The sequence below is a fragment of the Dermacentor variabilis genome, chromosome 8, assembly GCF_050947875.1.
Source record: "Dermacentor variabilis isolate Ectoservices chromosome 8, ASM5094787v1, whole genome shotgun sequence".
Lineage (NCBI taxonomy): Eukaryota > Metazoa > Arthropoda > Arachnida > Ixodida > Ixodidae > Dermacentor > Dermacentor variabilis.
The window spans coordinates 145,473,919-145,491,949 of record NC_134575.1 but is presented as its reverse complement, the minus strand read 5'-3'; the positions used below and the strand labels follow the sequence as shown (position 1 = coordinate 145,491,949).

Below are 18,031 nucleotides of genomic sequence, written 5' to 3'. Positions count from 1 at the left end.
AAGCAGAAAGTAATCGACTTCTGAGCAGATAAGCTTGGCATCAAAATAAATGAACAATTTGAGCGGGCGCATCGGTTGGGAAAATATAGTGACGATGAAGACAAGCAGAGACCCATAATAGCCAAGCTGACCGTCTTTACGGACAAAGATCTCATTCTCTCTTCTGCACACAAACTGAAGGGAACATCACATTCCATTCGCAATTATTTTTCACCTGAAACTCAACATACTAGATAAAAGCTAACTGAATTTGCGAAAACCCAGAATAGAGCTTTTAAGCTTTTATTGGACAAGCTGCGTATTGATTCAAAAATTTATACCTACGATGGTTCTTGTAAGTGCAGTTGTCCCACTGAATAGATAGCTACAGTTGAGAGCATGCACACAGAGTCACCAAGCACTAAAACTATCCCCGACTTCACCCTCGCTATCGCTATCATATGCCACCATACGAAGCTTACCATAGTTACTCGCATAATGATCACACTCATGTAATGATCGCACCCCTGAATTTTGTCATCAAAATTCAATTTTTTTTCTTCCCTGTGTAATGATCACACCCTGAACTTGTCCAGTGATATGTCATGTGCCAAGTCTAGCTAATGATGATCGCACTTACCATCTGTCGAATGCTACCCGAACGACTCTTGAAGACATACCAAGTGGTCTGCACGCAGCCAACATTCTTAAGCAGGTGCCCCATTTCATTTCTTTCATCACTTTCCACACTTCCATGAAAAAAAAAACTGCAACCAAACTTGCCTCGGCTATATTATTTGTAGGCTTCATAATGGTTTTGGTCAACAACAACATAAAGGGCGCCTCTCGATTCTCGTCTGCACTTGTGGGCACGCAACAAATCGCAAACGGCAACGATAGTGGCCACATTTGCACTGATATCTTAGAAGTGTACCCTATTCATATGCCGCCACTTGTAACGCAGCTAAGATATTCGCCCACCCTTGGCGGAAACGTGCCGCATTAGGATAGCAGTGAAGAAAAATGCCACACTTTCCGCAGCATGCCCGCCATGTGTTTCTATGTCACTGACAGCTGAGCTTGCCCATCACTGTTTCTGTCCCCTCAAAGTGGACATGGCTACGTTATTGTCACAAACTTGCCAATATTAACGATATTCATCATTTATGATACGAAGAAACTGTTTCAATGCACATAATGTACTCACGAGAAGAAAAATAATCGCATTCTACACGTTTGGCTTGCTCCACCGGCCGCCATTTTTGTTTTGGTGTCCCGCACTGACAGCAGCAGCCGCCTGCTTGTCATTCCGCAACAAATGCAGGATGAAAAAAGAAAATGTTTCTTTCCGTGGGAAATTTAACCCACGTAATGATCGCACCCCTGAATTTGCATCAATGTTTTTGAGAAAAAAGTGCGATCATTATGCGAGTAAATACGGTATTATCGAGCGTGATCTCATCTCTTCCTTCTTAACAGACAGTAAATTGGACGAAATGTTACATGTGGAAAGACACAGACAAAAGATGCTATTTACACGCTATTTACATTGCTATTTACATGCTTTCACGGAGACTTGGCTGTATTCTGCAATAAAGAATGATGAAATCTTTTCATCTTCAAATATATATGACATTTATAGGTGTAACTACTCTCTTAATAGAGAGGGTGGCATCTTGATTGGTGTGAAGAAAGCCACTACGTCATTTCTGGGTAACACCAGAGTCCTTCCATGTTTTTCTGGTCACGAAACTCCGCCGTCACGCTATGGGAGAGGTTCATATGCTGCCCAAAGGTGCCGCGACGCGGCGCCACTGTGCCACAGAGGGCATCGTTCGCGTACCGAAATGCGTGCGCAGTGCGAGGCGAGCTGACTTTTCGGGTACGTTCTGTGCATGTGCTGTGCTATTTTTCGAGTGTTGGGCTGTTTGGTTGAAGTGGTGGGGTGGGACAACGATGCCGAACACGTGTTGCGTGCCTGGGTGCCGTTCCGGCTACAAGGGCACGACCGAAAAGGTGTCGTTGTTCTGTTTACCTAATAACAAGGAGCAGCGCGAGAAATGGAAGCGGGCCGTACCGCGGCAGGAAAGTGGCGGTTTTAATTTCGAATCGAAGTATACACGTGTGTGCGCGAAACACTTTGACGCCTCGGACATCGTCACTGCATACAATTTCAACATCAACGGCGACGACGTGTCCCTGGAGCGTGAGAAGCCGACGCTGAACACATTTGCTTTATGCTTTGTTGCAACCTCAATTTGTGTTATACCAGGATAGAGTAGTTCACAGCAATAGCGCCCTTACCCCGACCATCTATGAAAGGTATAGCATTAGAATTCCTTTAAATGCAAGTGTTAAAACAGAATAATATGCATTGTTTTATTTTCCATTGTCCTTTAGTCTTGGCTAATGATGGGCTACAATTCTTCACTTGCACGTGCTTTTAAGTCTATAAGCTGCTATGAGTAAGAAGGTTATTAGCACACTGTTAGCTACATTTGTATTGTGATTTGCTGAGCAAGTTTTGTCTGCATGTTTAAGTAACAGCTGAAGAAGTAGAAAGGTGGTACCTCTAACAAGCCATTTAAAAAAAAATGCTGTATTTGTGATGTGGCTACTTGTGTTCGTTTGAGAGTTCTTTAGCCGTGTGTTATGAAATGCTTATGCTTTACACTTTCTTGTTTATAGAAACAATCGACTATGCATTCTGTACTTATTGCCATTCGTTTGCTGGTGTTTGTTTCCTGCCTCCCAATGCATACCTCTCACGTTTGATCTTATTTCTTTATGCGTATTATATCAGTGTCATGCTTTTAACAAACTTCTTGCATTGTGAATGGTGGACCATTTGTGACCGGACGCCTTCGTGCTATCTGTATTTCGCTCCGCTTATTTTACATGATAAATAAATGATCGTGCTTGTATTTTGTTTTTGCACCAACACGTTTTATTTATTTTCTTAATCGAATTATAAAGTTTTTTTTCATTTTTCGACCATGATAAGAATATCAGGACCGGTGATTGCAACATTTTAACATATTGTAAATAGTTGCGAATTAAGAACCAAAATACCTAGTCTCGTCGTTTCTGCGTCGAAACCACGAGCAGTGAAGTGCTGGGCTTACTGACGCTTCTAAACGACTGCTTGCTAAGGCAATTGCCTAATTACAGCTAGTTTCAACTGTGCAGGTCCTAACACTTCAGGTTCGCCTTAATCCGTTGTTAAAAGCCGCACCGAAGGCATTTAGCAGGATGTGTTGTTGGGCAAGTTGGTTCATTGTAATAGGAAACATTGGTTGCGCTTTCTAGACAATCACATGTAAGAAGACAGGACAGGTCTGTCTGTCTGTCCTGTCTTCTTACATGTGATTGTCTAGGAAGACATTTAGTAGCGAAGTTCGTCTTGCATTAATTCTACCTAAATCTTATTCAGAAATGACATCGCTTTGCAAGAAATCTTAAGCGCATGGAGCAGCTCAGTTCCCTTTTCTTTGTCATTAAGTATTCTACGGTAGCAGCCCTTTGCAATAGCAATTTCATTCTTTTGATCTCGTTGTAAGATACTGCCCACAGAGTCCTTCTATGCCACAGTTTAACAGAAACTGAACAACTGTGCTCGGTGAACAATCTGGCGCTATGCGCAACGGAGAATTGGCGCTTACTCCTCTGGTGATAAGTGGGACCACTGGCGTTTTGTTGCGAATGCGCGGTGTTTAATTTAAGGCAAATATTAAAAAGCGGAGCCCACCGAAGCGTTGAGGCGAACGGCGATGACGAAGAAATCCGGACCGGGACCGCCCAGCCGTGTACAGCGGACGCACTTCGACGGGGGCGAAATGCAAAACACCCGTTTATTTAAATTTAGGTGCATTTTAAAGGATCCCAGGTGGTCAAAACTAATCTCGAGTCCCCCACTACGGCGTGCCTCATAATCGTATCGCGGTTCTGGCTCTTAAAATTCCAGATCTTTCTTCTTTTTGGTCTGAGACCGCCGCAAGCTCCATGTTATGAGCGGCTTTTTTTTTCGTCCCGTGCGCTCATATTATCGCAGAAGACACGCTCAGGCAGTAATTTAATTATATTCAATGTTAAAAATAGTTACGTGAAACTAAAGCGATCGTTGAGGAAGTTGAGAAAGCTAGAATACCGAGGCTGCCCCACACACAACCACAGCGGTAGCGGCGTTCGCATGCCCTCTCATGCACGGTTGCGCCTCTAGCGGCGGGCGCTGGCGCTATATGAAACTGAGGCGGCAGTTTCGTGACCAGAAAAAACATGGAAGGACTCTGGTAACACTAATTTTGATCTCGAGATTGTTTGGATGACCTGCATGATGTCATCTTCTAGGATACTAATAGGTAATTGCTATTGTGCAACAGATTGTAACCGTTCTTTCATCAATGCTCTACGCGAAACAAAGCCATGGAACTCTTCCCGGCTGGTTTAGTTCATCTTCTTGGGGATTTCAATTATCCACTAAATGATTGGACGAATTTATCCTCTCTTTGTCATATATTGTCTGAATTCATCAACTTGTTTTTAGATTTCAATTTCTTTCAAGTTGTCACGAAACCCACACATGGTGCCAATGTTCTTGATCTTATTCTCAGTACTACACCGGAAACAACAGGTCACATAAAATACTTGGGCGGTTTCAGCGACCACCATTTGCTCCAAATAACAATAAACTCAACGCCGCCGGTTATGGGTGTAATGAGAAAGCAAATTCGCAGTTACGATAAGGGTAATTATTAAACAATAATCTCAGAATTTGGAACTTCCTTCGTGAACACAATGTGGCCATCATTTTACAACAGATCGTTGAAGAAAACTGGTTAATATTTAAAAATACAGTGTGTGCATTAGTAGACAAGTATGTTAACGAATGATAAGTTGAATTCCTACTTTACTAAATAGCTTCAGCCCATGAGGAATAAGAAAAAATGCTTGTATAATATTGCTAAGCAAGATCGCACATCAGCTGCGTGGCAGAATTATAATATGTACCTTAAATTGTACTGTTCTGCTTTGGGTGAAGCTAAGGGTAAATATTTTTCTAATAATCTTGCTGAGCTGTTTAAGAACAATCCAGCCAGGTTTTGGAAAATAATAAAGCCTAACAACGAATCCGACCAGGTGTCATGAAACAATAGAATTATTCCTATTCTAGACAGTGAATGTTCAGAGGCCTTTAATTCATTTTTCCGCTCTGTATTCACACAGGAGAACACTTCAAATATACCTGATGTTTCAGAATTAAGCTACCAATACACAAAATCTATTGAAGTCACTTTGGAGGGCCTTCTCTCATAAATAACCTTAACATGTCTTCTTCATGGGGCATACATGGTATAAACTCACAGATTTACCAAACCAATATCAAGCAAAATTCTCCTTCACATATTCAGAGAGTCGCTTGCGAATAGCCATCTTCCCACAGATCGGAAGATGGCAAAAGTTATACCAATATTTAAAAATGGCAACAGGAACTCCTGTGAGAATTATAGTCTCATCTCCTTGACATGCATTTCCTGCAAGTTGCTCGAACATATCGCTTCACAGATTTACAGATATCTTGAGAGTAACAAATTCCTTTTTCATAATCAGCATGGTTTTAGGAAGGGCCTCCCATGTGAGACACAGTTGCTTGAATTACAACAGATCTACACACTAACTTGAATTATATCTTACAAATTGATTGCTTGGTTCTTGATTTTTTGAAGGCATTCAACCATGTCGCGCATTGTCGCCTAATATCAAAGCTCTCCGCACTCAAATTGGACTGTCTTACCTTGTCATGGCTCCGTGACTTTCTGTCTAATCGTCAGCAGTTTACTATTGTATATAACTACTCTTCCTCCGTAAGAGATGTGTCTTATGGTGTACCACAGGGTAGCATCCTCGGTCCCTTGCTTCTTCTAATTTTTATGAAAGACCTACCTCACAATGTGTCCTCCACTATAAGAATATTTGCCAACGACTGCATAATTTATCGCCCAAATAAAAGTTCAGACAATCATCTCATTCTTCAGCAAGACCTTGAACAAATTATTAGCTGGTACAATAAATGGCTAATGACTTTAAATACCTCAAAATGCAAAGTAATATCGTCCCGAAAGTCGACAACCTCACCGTATCCTTACCATATTAATAATTACACTGTTGCAATGGCTACACAATATAAGTATCTAGGAGTTCTATTCACATCGAATCTTTCTTGGACAGGGGACCATCACGTCCATTTCAGCTAATGCCTCCCAATCGTTGGGCTACTTGTAACGCAACTTAAGAAATGTCCCTTCTAATGTTCGCAAGCTAGCTTATCTAACTCTCATTCATCCCAAGCTCGAGTACGCATCTCCTGTTTAGTTCCCTCACCTGAAATACCTAATTGAAACATTAGAACGGATCCAGAACAGAGCAAGTTGCTTCATCATAGTGTAACACAAATAAAAAAGTGAGGCCCTTACTCAACGCCTCACTTTGAGACTTGTAACATTTTTAAATAAATAAATATCAATGAGAAGCCGTGGCACGATGAACTTCTATGTATGTTCTATGGTAAAATAAAGTGCTTACTACAATGCTTGCATGCCACGTTATTGGCTACGACAATCAAATCTGGTTTCCGGATATGTGCACCAAAAAAAAATAATAATGCAAAAGCCAAGTAAAAGAAATTATTTTTTTAAATGCAAGACACCACACCCGCCTTTGCACTGTGCACGCCACACCTTCACCGCCACCTCGCACATCTCTTTTTCATCTCCCTTCCACGCCTCTGACATAGGCACAGTCGACTCATATTTTGCAAGGGTCAGAGACAGAGGAGAGGTGCACAGTGCCGGCAAGCCCGAACAGGAAGCCTGCCTGCAGGAGCACCCTTTCTTTTATAAGGAGCAATGAGCTTTGCGATTTGCTTTAATGCCTAGGCCCTGAGGCCATGTGTAAATGTATTTCCTTATTCTTAATATTTTTTCTTTCTATTCATTTAATTCTTAAAAGTTTCATCACTCACTCACGCGAGATGTTTCCTCACTCCCTTACCGTTGGGTTCTGTGAGAGGCGAAGTTTTTTCCACGAGGTACTCTTCTATGTCATCCTGGACATCCAAGTGAATCTCTGCAGCCTCTGTGGTCATCCACATGGGTTCCTTTTTCACAACCACAACCTCGGAGCATGCCATTTTCACACTTGTGCGCCGTCCACCATAGACGGCAGCGCCACCTGTAATGTCAAACAAGCAAAGGCGACATAATTCAGTGAGACATGAGGACAGATGGCTCATTTGACAAAAAAAAAGTTAATTAAATTGCGAGGTTTTACGTGTCAGCACCACTATTTGATTATGAGGCATGCCACAGTGGGGAACTCTGGATTCGTTTTGGCTATCTGGGGTTATTTAGTGCAGGGTGCCCCTGGTGAAATGCGACCACCGTGACCCGCATGGAGCCTGCCACCTCAATCCCAGCAGCGCAATGCCATAGTCACTGGGCTGTCGCTGCAGGTCATCAACTCATTTGACTGTGCCACTGTCAGCACGCTATATGTCTAACCCTCTCGGAGCTTTCCGAACTGCAACAAGTCCAGTTTCTTTCTAAGCAACATCTTATCAGGCTTCAGTGCAAATGCTGGTTATCTGCTATATGTTGCTGATCATATTACAAATTCGCTGGACAACCCAAACAAAAATTCACTTATGCTAATTACTTTATCTCAATAATTACTGTTCCACAAGCAACTCAAGATCACTGACTCTTCTGACACTAATGCCTTGCAGTCCGATCTTGACGAAATCGCTAAGTGGTGTGAACAATGGCAGATGGAGATGTAGATGTTTCTAAAACAAAAGCTGTAACATTTACCACAACTAAACTCACTGTGTCCTCCTTTTATTCTATCAATAACTAAACTCACTGTGTCCTCCTTTTATTCTATCAATAATGTGGCCGTTGAGAAAATTCATGCAGGTAAAATATTCAGGCATTCATATTTCTTCAGACCTAACATGGCATAAACACATTGATTACATCACCACCAAAGCGTTGAAGACCCTAGGTTTCATTAGGCATCACTTACATTCCACGAATCAGGAAACCGAACTACTAGCATACACAACTTTAGTCAGATCGCAACTAGAATCACTGAGTGATATCACTCAGTGTCACTGAGTGATAAACAGTTCAAACATTTAGATGCAAATTTATGCCACTCACGCCCGCATGCCAATGTCGAGTGATGGTTGTCTGATGATTAGCAAGTGTGATTATGATACATGTATAAATGTGGCATTTCCCAGTGTAAATCTGAGTTGAAGTTCCACGCCTGTCCTGTGTGTTTCCTTCTTTGTCCTTTGCTGTTTGCGCGGTTACATGATGCATTCCAATATCGACCACCAACTAGACCGCCTATCCCTGTTAAATTGCAGAATAAGGCTGCTAGGTTCATCACAAGGAAGTACTCTTGCTACTCCAACATTACTGATATCAAATCGCACCTAAATTTATGTTCACTGGAAATTCGAAGCCTTGTTACCCTGTTATCTCACTTTCACCAACTTTATTATAATCCTGCGCCATTCACAGAATCTCATATCATAACGGCCCATCGCATTTTTCCCCGATTAGACCACGGCTTTAAAGTACAACCAAAGATCGCTTGTACCAAGCTATGCGTCATTCGCCATTGTTCCTTGCCGTTTAACATTGGAATAAGCTGCCTGCGGTAATTGCTTCTGTTAGTGACCACAACGCTTTTGTTAGCAAACTGAAGTGCTTATTGCACGCCAACTGTTAGAATTGTATTGTGCCGACTACTTAGAATTGTACTATTCTCTATTGTTGCCACTACCATCTTAATTCTACTTTTTCTAGTGTTTGCAGTGTACCGTATTTACTCGCATAATGATCGCACTCGCGTAATGATCGCATCCCTGAATTTTGTCATCAAAATTTGATTTTTTTTATTTCCCATGTAATGATCGCAACCCGAACTTGCTGCAGCGATATGTCGTGTGCCAAGTCTAGCTAATAATGATTGCGCTTACCATTTGTCGAATGCTACGCGAACGACTCGTCTGCACGCACCAAACATTCTTAAGCAGATGCCTCATTTCATTACTTTCATCACTTTCCGCACTTCCATGACAAAAAGAGGTACAACCAAACTTGCCTTTATTATGGGTAGGCTTTATAATGGTTGTGATGAACAAAAACAAAAAAAAGGCGCCTTTCGATTCTTTTCATCTGTACTCGTGAGCATGCAACAAATCGCGCGCGGCAATGATTGTAGCCACGCTTACACTGATACATTAAAAGTGTACCCTATTCGTACGCCGACGCTTGTAACACAGCTGAGATATTCACCCACCCTTAGCGGAAACATGCCGTGCTAGGATAGTAGTGAAGACAGATGCTGCAGTTTCCGCAGCACGCCGGCCATGCGTTTCTGTCACTGGCAGCTAAGCGCGCCCATCTGTTTCTGTCCCCTCAAAGTGGGCATGGCTACATTATTGCCGCAAACTTGCCGATATTAACGATATTATTCATCACTGATACGGAAGAAACTGTTCCAATGCACGTGATGTACTCATGAGAAGAAAAAAAAATCGCGTTAGGCACGTTTGGCTTGCTCCGCCGGCCGCCATTTTTGTTTTGGTGTCCCGCACCCGTATCCCGCAGCAAACGCGAGACAGAAAAAAATGTTTTTTTTTTTTTTGCGGGAAATTTAACCCGCGTAATGATCGCACCTCTGAATTTGCGTCAATTTTTCTGACGAAAAAGTGTGATCATTATGCAAGTAAATATGGTATATTTCAGAATGTTTTATCAAGTCCTGTTTTAGCAAATGGCGCTTGTTTTTCATTTATTAACTGTAATATGTTATGTAATGTTATGTAACCCCCTATGTTATATGTGTAAAAGGACCTTTAGGGTACATGAATGAGTAAAAAAGAACACAGACTCTTGGTCACTGTCACTGCCCTTTCAAAACACCTTGTAATCAGCATCTAACTCTTAAGACTAAATCAGAGTGAATAAGGTACAATTCACATCACAGGGCGGATTGCCAATTCTGCCAGCGGATCAGCACGATGTGAATGAGCATGAGCATGATGGAATGCAGAACTCTAATGTCGTATTTTTCCGCATATAACCTGCTACTGCGTGTAACCCACACCCCCCATTACAACAGCCAGGAAAGAAAAAAAATATCTGCGCATATAACCCGCAAAAATAACTGCAAGCAACAACACTCAAAACTTTGCAAAAACAGTCCATTCATGGTTGCATGACCTGTCCAGATCGTATTTTTGCATTAAAATTTCTTTCCGGGTGCGTTGGTGCATACTTGATTTGAATATTAGCGCTGTTAAATATTCAAATCAAGTATCTTTGCAGCCTCTGTGAATTTAATATTTAAAATGGGGATGTTTCTTTGTGAACTCGAGCATGGCAATGTTAGGCCTGTTTTGAAAAAAGGGAGATTGTTCATTATTAACGAACTACCGACCCATAGTAATCGAGAAACTAACTGAGAAATTCCTATCAAATTATCTCAACTTTAATATTCTTATGTGTTATCAGTTCAGTTTTTGATCAGCATATTCTGCAGATCTCGCTCTAATATTTCTCACAGATTATCTAAAGAAAGCTATTGACAATGGTAGCTATGCCAGCTCTATTTTTGTTGACCTAACTAAAGCCTTTGACTCTATAGATCACCAGATACTCTTTCTAAAACTACAAGCAAGGGGAATATGTGGCCCTGCCTTGCTGCTAATCCGCAGTTGTCTCCACAATAGAAACCAAGTGGTCAGCGTTTACTGCGTTTCTTTAGTCAGCATCAGCGTTTCTTTGGGTCAGTACTTACCCAAAGAAAAAAAGAACGACTAATATAGGGGTACCCACAGGGGTCCATTATTGGACCCACTCTTGTTTTTAATTGATCTTAATGATCTCCCTAATTTCATCACGCACTGTAATTGTTTGCTGTATGCTGATGATACTACAATATTTAACTTTGATAAAAGCATGAACTGCCTAGTAGATAGACTTACTGCGAACCTTAGCCACATATTAAACTCATGTAAATTAAACAGATAATGACTTAATCCAGCTAAACTAAATTCAATGTCTTTACATTGCATCAATGGTCATTAGTTCTGTTCCTTCCATTTGTGTGCCACAATACTCAATCCAGGATAGTGATGACTGCATGTACTTGGGTGTCAGACCAGATAGAAACTTAAAATTTCATCACCACATCTCAGACGTAAAAAAGATGGCCTATGTCGTATGCATCCTCATTCGAGCTCGTCACTTTTTTTCACTTTCTATTTTCTTATCATTGTATTATGCATTCATTCATTCACATATCAACTACTGTATAATTAAATGGGGACATACAGTACTAATTTTTGCACCACTGCAAAACCTCCAGAATAGAGCAATGAAAAAATAATCTTTAGCTTATATCACACCAATGCCAAACAATTATTGCAAGCCAATAATATTCTCACAGTGTCCGACATAATCAAATATAATCTAGGTATCTGGTTATGCAAGCATATCAACAATCCATTCTTTTTACTTTCATTTCGTGTTCTTGACTAGACAACACTAACAGGACAATATTTGCTTTTAACAAGAATCTCACCTTGCCCAAAGTCAAAACTAACTATGGCAAGTAAACTGTTCATTTTAGCCCTTTTTAATTATGGAACTAGCTACCGTTTGTGTTAAAATTAATGATGCTACACTCATTTATTACAGAATTCAAAAAGTTTCTTTTAAACCAACCCAGTCTTACATAAATTTTTTTCTGTCTATGCCACACAATGTATGCAATTTTGTTTTCATTGGTAAATACCACAGTTTATTAAATCATGCTTATTAATCACATACAAAGCTGTTTAAACATGCCCAGTCAGTCACGTGGCATCTGATGTGAATTGGATGGACCACTTCGCAAAGTGCAGCTAGCATTCACGCGACAAAGGACGACAGCGCGGGTGGAGCAGCCCTTGCACGGGCAGCGGAGCAGACGCAACCAAGCTAACAATCCCAACTGTGATTTCGCTCTCCGCCGTATCACAAAGCGCTTTGCGTGGACCGAGGGAGCAAAATGGCGACCCATAAGGAGGAGGAGAATGGCTGACCGTGAAGAAGGGGTGAAAAGAGCTTCAACATGCAGTGTTGGGGAGAGGGTGGGGTTCCCTAGGAGAAAATGGAAATAAGTGGGGAAGAACTTTGTCTCGAGGTGTGGCTACACAGCAGCGTGCCCCACACTGCCGTGAAGCCACAGCTCCAGGCAATATTTGTGTATAACCCACACTCTAACTTTACTGTTGATTTTTTCCAATTTGTGGTGTGGGTAGTACATGCAGAAACACAGTACTTTGCGGACATATTCGTCTCACAATTATGGGAACAGTCTGTTAATGCAAACAGGCATCTTTTCAAGTGCAAAGTAAAAGCCCTCATGAAGAATACATCTCTATCCATTGAATATTGCTTTCTAAATGCGCTCCATGGTTTAACTCATCTTTGAGCCGTCTACAAAACAAAAAGAAGCAAATCTTCTGCCGTTGCAAACCAGCCAAAACACTGATCAAGTGGTCTGCTTATCTGTATATTGCTTCAAAATGCAAACAAGCGCTTCGAAACGCAAAGCATATTTTCTTTCATAATACACTGCCTAACCTTCCAGAAATAACCCCACACAAATTTTGGAGTGCTGTAAAAATATATGGAAGTACAGATATTGTTTTAATATCAGAATGTGGTGAGAGAGTTCTGCATGAGGAATGTTGCAGTGTTGATCACACTTCACTGATAACACGCTGCAAAGGTTACCTAACACTGCTGCGCCAAATTATGTGCTTACGAAACTCACATTGATTGCCTGAGAGGGTATCCATAAATTAATTGTCAAAGCTAGACTCTTTTCTTCTGGCGCTTACAAGATCAAATACAATTTTCTTAAATATACAAAAACTAATTCGTAGATAATACTACCTTATATCTCCATGAAGTCTTTGCAGAATGCCAAGCTACCTGATGACTGAAAGGTGGGCAAGGTGATATCTGTGCAAAAATCCGGTAATGTTTGCAATCCACTCAATTACAAGACTTTTTCATTAACTTACTTTCAAACTACTAGAACATGTTATTTATTACAGCCTGGTTGATTTCTTGGAATCAAATTCTTTTTTATTTTTGTGCGTGTTTAACCAGCACGGATTTCGTCAGCATCTTGTGAAACTCAGGTTCCGGCATTTACTTATGATTTACGTTCTCTCTTCCATTGTTAATCTTTTTACTGTCCATTTACAGTCAAACCTTATTACAATGAAACAGTATATAATGAAATGAGTACAACCAAGCTAAAAATCGAGTGCTCTCTGTTCAGGAGCTTTAATGTTAGCTTTACATTAGTTTTCCACTTTCAACACATAGAAATCAGGCACGCATTTGATTCAGGGCACGTTAGAATTGGGCAAATACTGCCAAATGAATCAGCAGTGTGCTTTGACATTATTTCTGCATCTTATTTAATTCGACCTCTGTGCAATTCGATCAATTTCGTCAGTCCCATCAGGGTCGAACTACTGGAAGGGAACTGTGTTTGATCTCATTTGTCAATTTTACCCACTCCTTTCTGTAACATCTGAATAGTCCTGAAAGCCAAATAAATTACATAAATTAAATTACATTTTCAAGTTGAAGCAGACCCTGACAATGGCAAAAAGAAAAGAAAAATTGAGCAGAAACCACCCCCAATTATTTTTTTCAATGTAAGCAAACAGCCAAACCAATCAATGAATGAGCCAGCGAGCAAGTGTACACGTTCCTTGCAGAGTCCAACCATCGACCAAACCTAACTGCCACAAAAGCAAAACAAAGGTATTCTTACAAACAAAAGAACTGCCTAGAGCCGGTGGCGCTATACTACAGGTCTTCCTGCTCACTTTAATCCTAGCGCCAGCTGAAATAATCCGAGTACTATGGAAATAATCTGAGCTTCGCGCTATGTAATCCAAGTGACAAACATTAAATCCTAGCACCAACATATTTAATCTCAGTGCCAGCACAAATATACTCCCGCCAGTGGATGAGCATGAGCAATCCAAGTGCCAACATGTTTAATACAAGCACTAGCAACTTTCATTCAAGTGGCAGTCAATTTAATGTCAGCAAGAAAATAAAATTGCAATATAAGATGGCTGAAATGTTGAAATACAATTATCAAAAGCTAACAGCACTCATTTTTGAGGTCGCTGTTAACAGTAATCAAACGAACGACTGTGGTATTTTGGTGGAGACCTGTAGATGTGCAGAGAGTGCTTATACTTCAATAAACACCATCTGCAAAAAGATTGAATAGAGTCAATAATCTGTTGCTTGCAGTTCGGGTTATCAATGTGCAGTTATAAAAGAATAGTATCAAGTTTGTTGGGTAAAGAGTTTTATGTGTTGCGTAAAGGCGTTTGCTTGTCTTTTGAGCAACGTTTGGACGAAAAGGTGGGTTTTTTAATACTTCTTTTGCATATTTAATGCAAAAGTGAAACAAGGAGCTTTTTAGTTAGCAGTTTTAAATTATTTTTGTCTAATTGAAATGCCAGAGACATTTGTTCGTAAGGCAGGTTCGTGGGCATCTTTTCACTCTTTTTTAACTTGGATATCAAAAAGTTGCATGGTATTGATGGTATTGATGGTATTCCTACTGTTTTTCTCTACCGATATGCTGAATGGTACTCGAAATACCTATGCCCAATATTTAGAACATCGCTCGCCAGCGCTGAACTACCCCACGATTGGAAACAAGCCATCATTACTCCCATTCCAAAGGCAGACGACAAGTCAATTGTGTCATCGTATAGGCCTATTTCCTTGCTCTGTATTTGTGCTAAAACACTTCAGAATATCATAGCCAAACATCTGTCAACATTCCTTGAACAAAATGACATAATTGACAACTGTCAGCATGGCTTTCGCCGGGGTATGTCTACCATTACTCAGCTACTCGAAACTATTCATGACCTTACGTTGGCCATCGACAAGTCCAGTCAAATTGATATCATATTTTTAGACTTCGAGAAAGCTTTTGACCGCGTGTCTAATTCTAAACTGCTCTCAAAATTAAAACGAATACTGAAGAATGATTCGTTACTCGCATGGTTTGTAGCCTACTTATCCCACAGGTCCCAGGCAGTCACCATTGGCCACACAACTTCTAAATCTGCCCCTGTGCAATCTGGAATCCCTTAGGGCTCTGTACTAGGGCCTGTATTGTTCTTGATTTTTATAAATTATTTGGTTAGGGATCTTCCCGTTGTGGCACGGCTTTTCGCAGATGACTGCATTATTTATAAAGGAATCCGCACTCCGGCAGATCAGGAATTGTTAAACAATGCGTTAAATTGCATAGAGACATGGTGTTTCACGTGGCAAATGAGTATTAACATTAAGAAAACAGTGGCAATGCAAGTAACATGTAAGGTTCAATTTTTTAAGTTCACTTACGTCCTCAATGGCACCAGTCTATCCGAAGTATCGAGTTATAAGTACCTAAGACTATTAATTAATCATGATCTTCGTTGGAATAATCACGTGACCTACATAATTAAGAGAGCTATTAAATGCTTAGGATATCTACGCAGATCCTTAGGCACATCAACGACAGAAATTAAACTATTGGCCTGTAAAACTTATGTAAGACCGATCCTCGAATATGCTGCAGTAATTTGGGACCCTCATACAAAAACTAACATTCAAAAACTCGAGAAAGTACAGAGGAAATCGATCAGATTTATTTATAACTCTTATAGTTAGAAAACATCCCCTACAGCACTTTTACAGACAGCCAATTTGGAGAGCTTGGAGACAAGGCGGTATCGTCACAGACTAAAACTCTTCTATTTAGTGTATCATGACAAATTAGGAATAGATAAGAATTTATACTTTCAACCAGTACAGCAATGGCAAACTCGATCCTTCCACTCCAGGAAAGCCGGTGAATATTTTGCCAAAACGAATGCTTTTAAATACTCGTCCTTCCCGCGTACAATCCGTAATTCGAACGACCTGCCCAATGAAGTAGTCGAAAGCCCCACTATTTCGTCTTTCATGTGCACGCTTGACGGTTTGCGATAAGTAATTGCCTTCTATTTATCAAGCGTTTTTTTTTCTTTCATGCGTTCTTATTCATGTGCGTTCGTTCTGAGCTGTAACATCGAATACTTTCTTTGTTATGTGCAGTGCCGAGTGCTGTGATGTGCAAAGTTAGGATGCTGTTTATATGAAATTTTTGTATCCTTGTATTGTTTCACTTATTCTTGTATTGTTTCTTGCTTTATATATATGAGCTATGATATCGAATGCTCACTTTGTTATGCGCAGTGCCGAGTGCTGTTACGCGCAATGTTAGGATGCTGTTGATAAGAAATTTTTCTACCCTTGCATTGATTATTTATTCTTGTATTGTTTCATATTGACACGTGCACTTGTTCTTTATCGGGCGACATGTTTCACCAGCTAACAAATGTTATCGCACAGCGCAGGACGCGCCTGCATGTATCGGAAGTTTCTGGAATGTTGTCAATGCTTCTATCCACTGTCTGTTGTCGCCGAACCTTGTGTTATCCGATTTCATCGCGTGACACGAATGGTGTAGAACTTTGTGGAAGACACGCTGGTCCCAGCGATTAGTCTGGAACATTCGACGACTGCTGTATAAAAGCCGATGCACTTGACCCGCTGATCAGATTTTCGACGATTGCCGAGTGTGCTCGCCGCTACCCTTGTTCTTTGAGTGTAGCCTGTTTTTGTAAAACCAGTAATGCATTTCTCCTCTCAGATTCCACCGCATTTACCCCGACGACCATGGTTCCCGAACCAGACTACGACATTAATCCAATTCTCCCTATGATTAAGCAACAACAGCTCAGAAGTTTGCTCCGACAATACAAAGGCTGCTTTTTGACGTCATCAAGGATTCGACAAACACCAGTCACAAAGCATCGCATAATCACCGAAGAGTGCGCTCGACCACTGCGCCAGAGCCCTTACCGAGTTTTGCCACAAGAACATGAAGCTACAAGAGAACAAGTCGACGAAACGCTGCGCGACGACATCATCCAGCCGTCGAAAAGCCCGTGGGCATCCCCTGTTGTCTTGGTGAAAAAAAAAACGGACGGAACCTTCCGTTTCCGCGTCGATTATCGTCGACTGAACAAGATCACGAAGAAGGATGTTTACCCCCTACCACAGATAGACGATGCATTAGATCGGCTCTGCAACGCAAAATACTTCTCGTCGATGGATCTCAAGTCTGGCTACTGGCAAATAGAAGTCGACAAGAGAGACTGCGCAAAGACCGCCTTCATCACGCCAGACGGCCTCTACGAGTTCAAGGTCATGCCATTCGGATTGTGCTCGGCGCCTGCAACGTTCCAGCGCGTCATGGACACAGTGTTAGCAGGTTTGAAGTGGCAGACCTGTCTTGTTTACTTGGATGACATCGTCTTCGCTGGAAATTTCGACGATCACCTTAGGCGGCTAGCGACAGTACTAGAGGCCATCAAGTCATCAGGGCTCACTCTGAAGCCAGAAAAGTGCCGCTTCGCTTACGATGAACTTCTGTTCCTAGGCCACGTCATCAGCAAGTCTGGAGTCCGCCGTGACCTGCAGAAGACAGCTGCCATCGCAAAGTTCCGGCAGCCTATCGACAAGAAGGCAGTGCATAGATTTCTTGGCATGTGTGCCTACTATAGACGTTTTGTCAAGGACTTTTCACGCATCGCTGAGCCGCTGACACAGCTAACTAAATGTGACGTCGAGTTCAAGTGGGAAACGCCGCAGGCCAATGCATTTCAAGAACTCAAACAACGCATGCAGTCGCCGCCTGTACTTGCGCACTTCGACGAGAACGCCGATACTGAAATCCACACTGACGCCAGTAGCCTAGGCCTCGGTGCCATCCTAGTCCAGAGAAAAGATGGACATGAACACGTGATAGCTTACGCTGGCCGGTCGTTCTCAAAAGCTGA

The 18,031-nt window shown here is 41.4% G+C and overlaps 1 protein-coding gene across 2 annotated transcripts in view; it reads right to left on the bottom strand.

The window, feature by feature from the left end:
* LOC142590654 (uncharacterized) overlaps nucleotides 1–18,031 on the bottom strand; it is an 83,655-nt gene that overhangs the window by 31,416 nt on the left and 34,208 nt on the right. For both annotated transcript variants that reach the window (XM_075703032.1, XM_075703033.1), the window contains exon 3: nucleotides 7,027–7,206. In XM_075703032.1, the coding sequence (XP_075559147.1) occupies nucleotides 7,027–7,206 (180 nt within the window). The remainder of the gene's footprint in view (nucleotides 1–7,026; nucleotides 7,207–18,031) is intronic.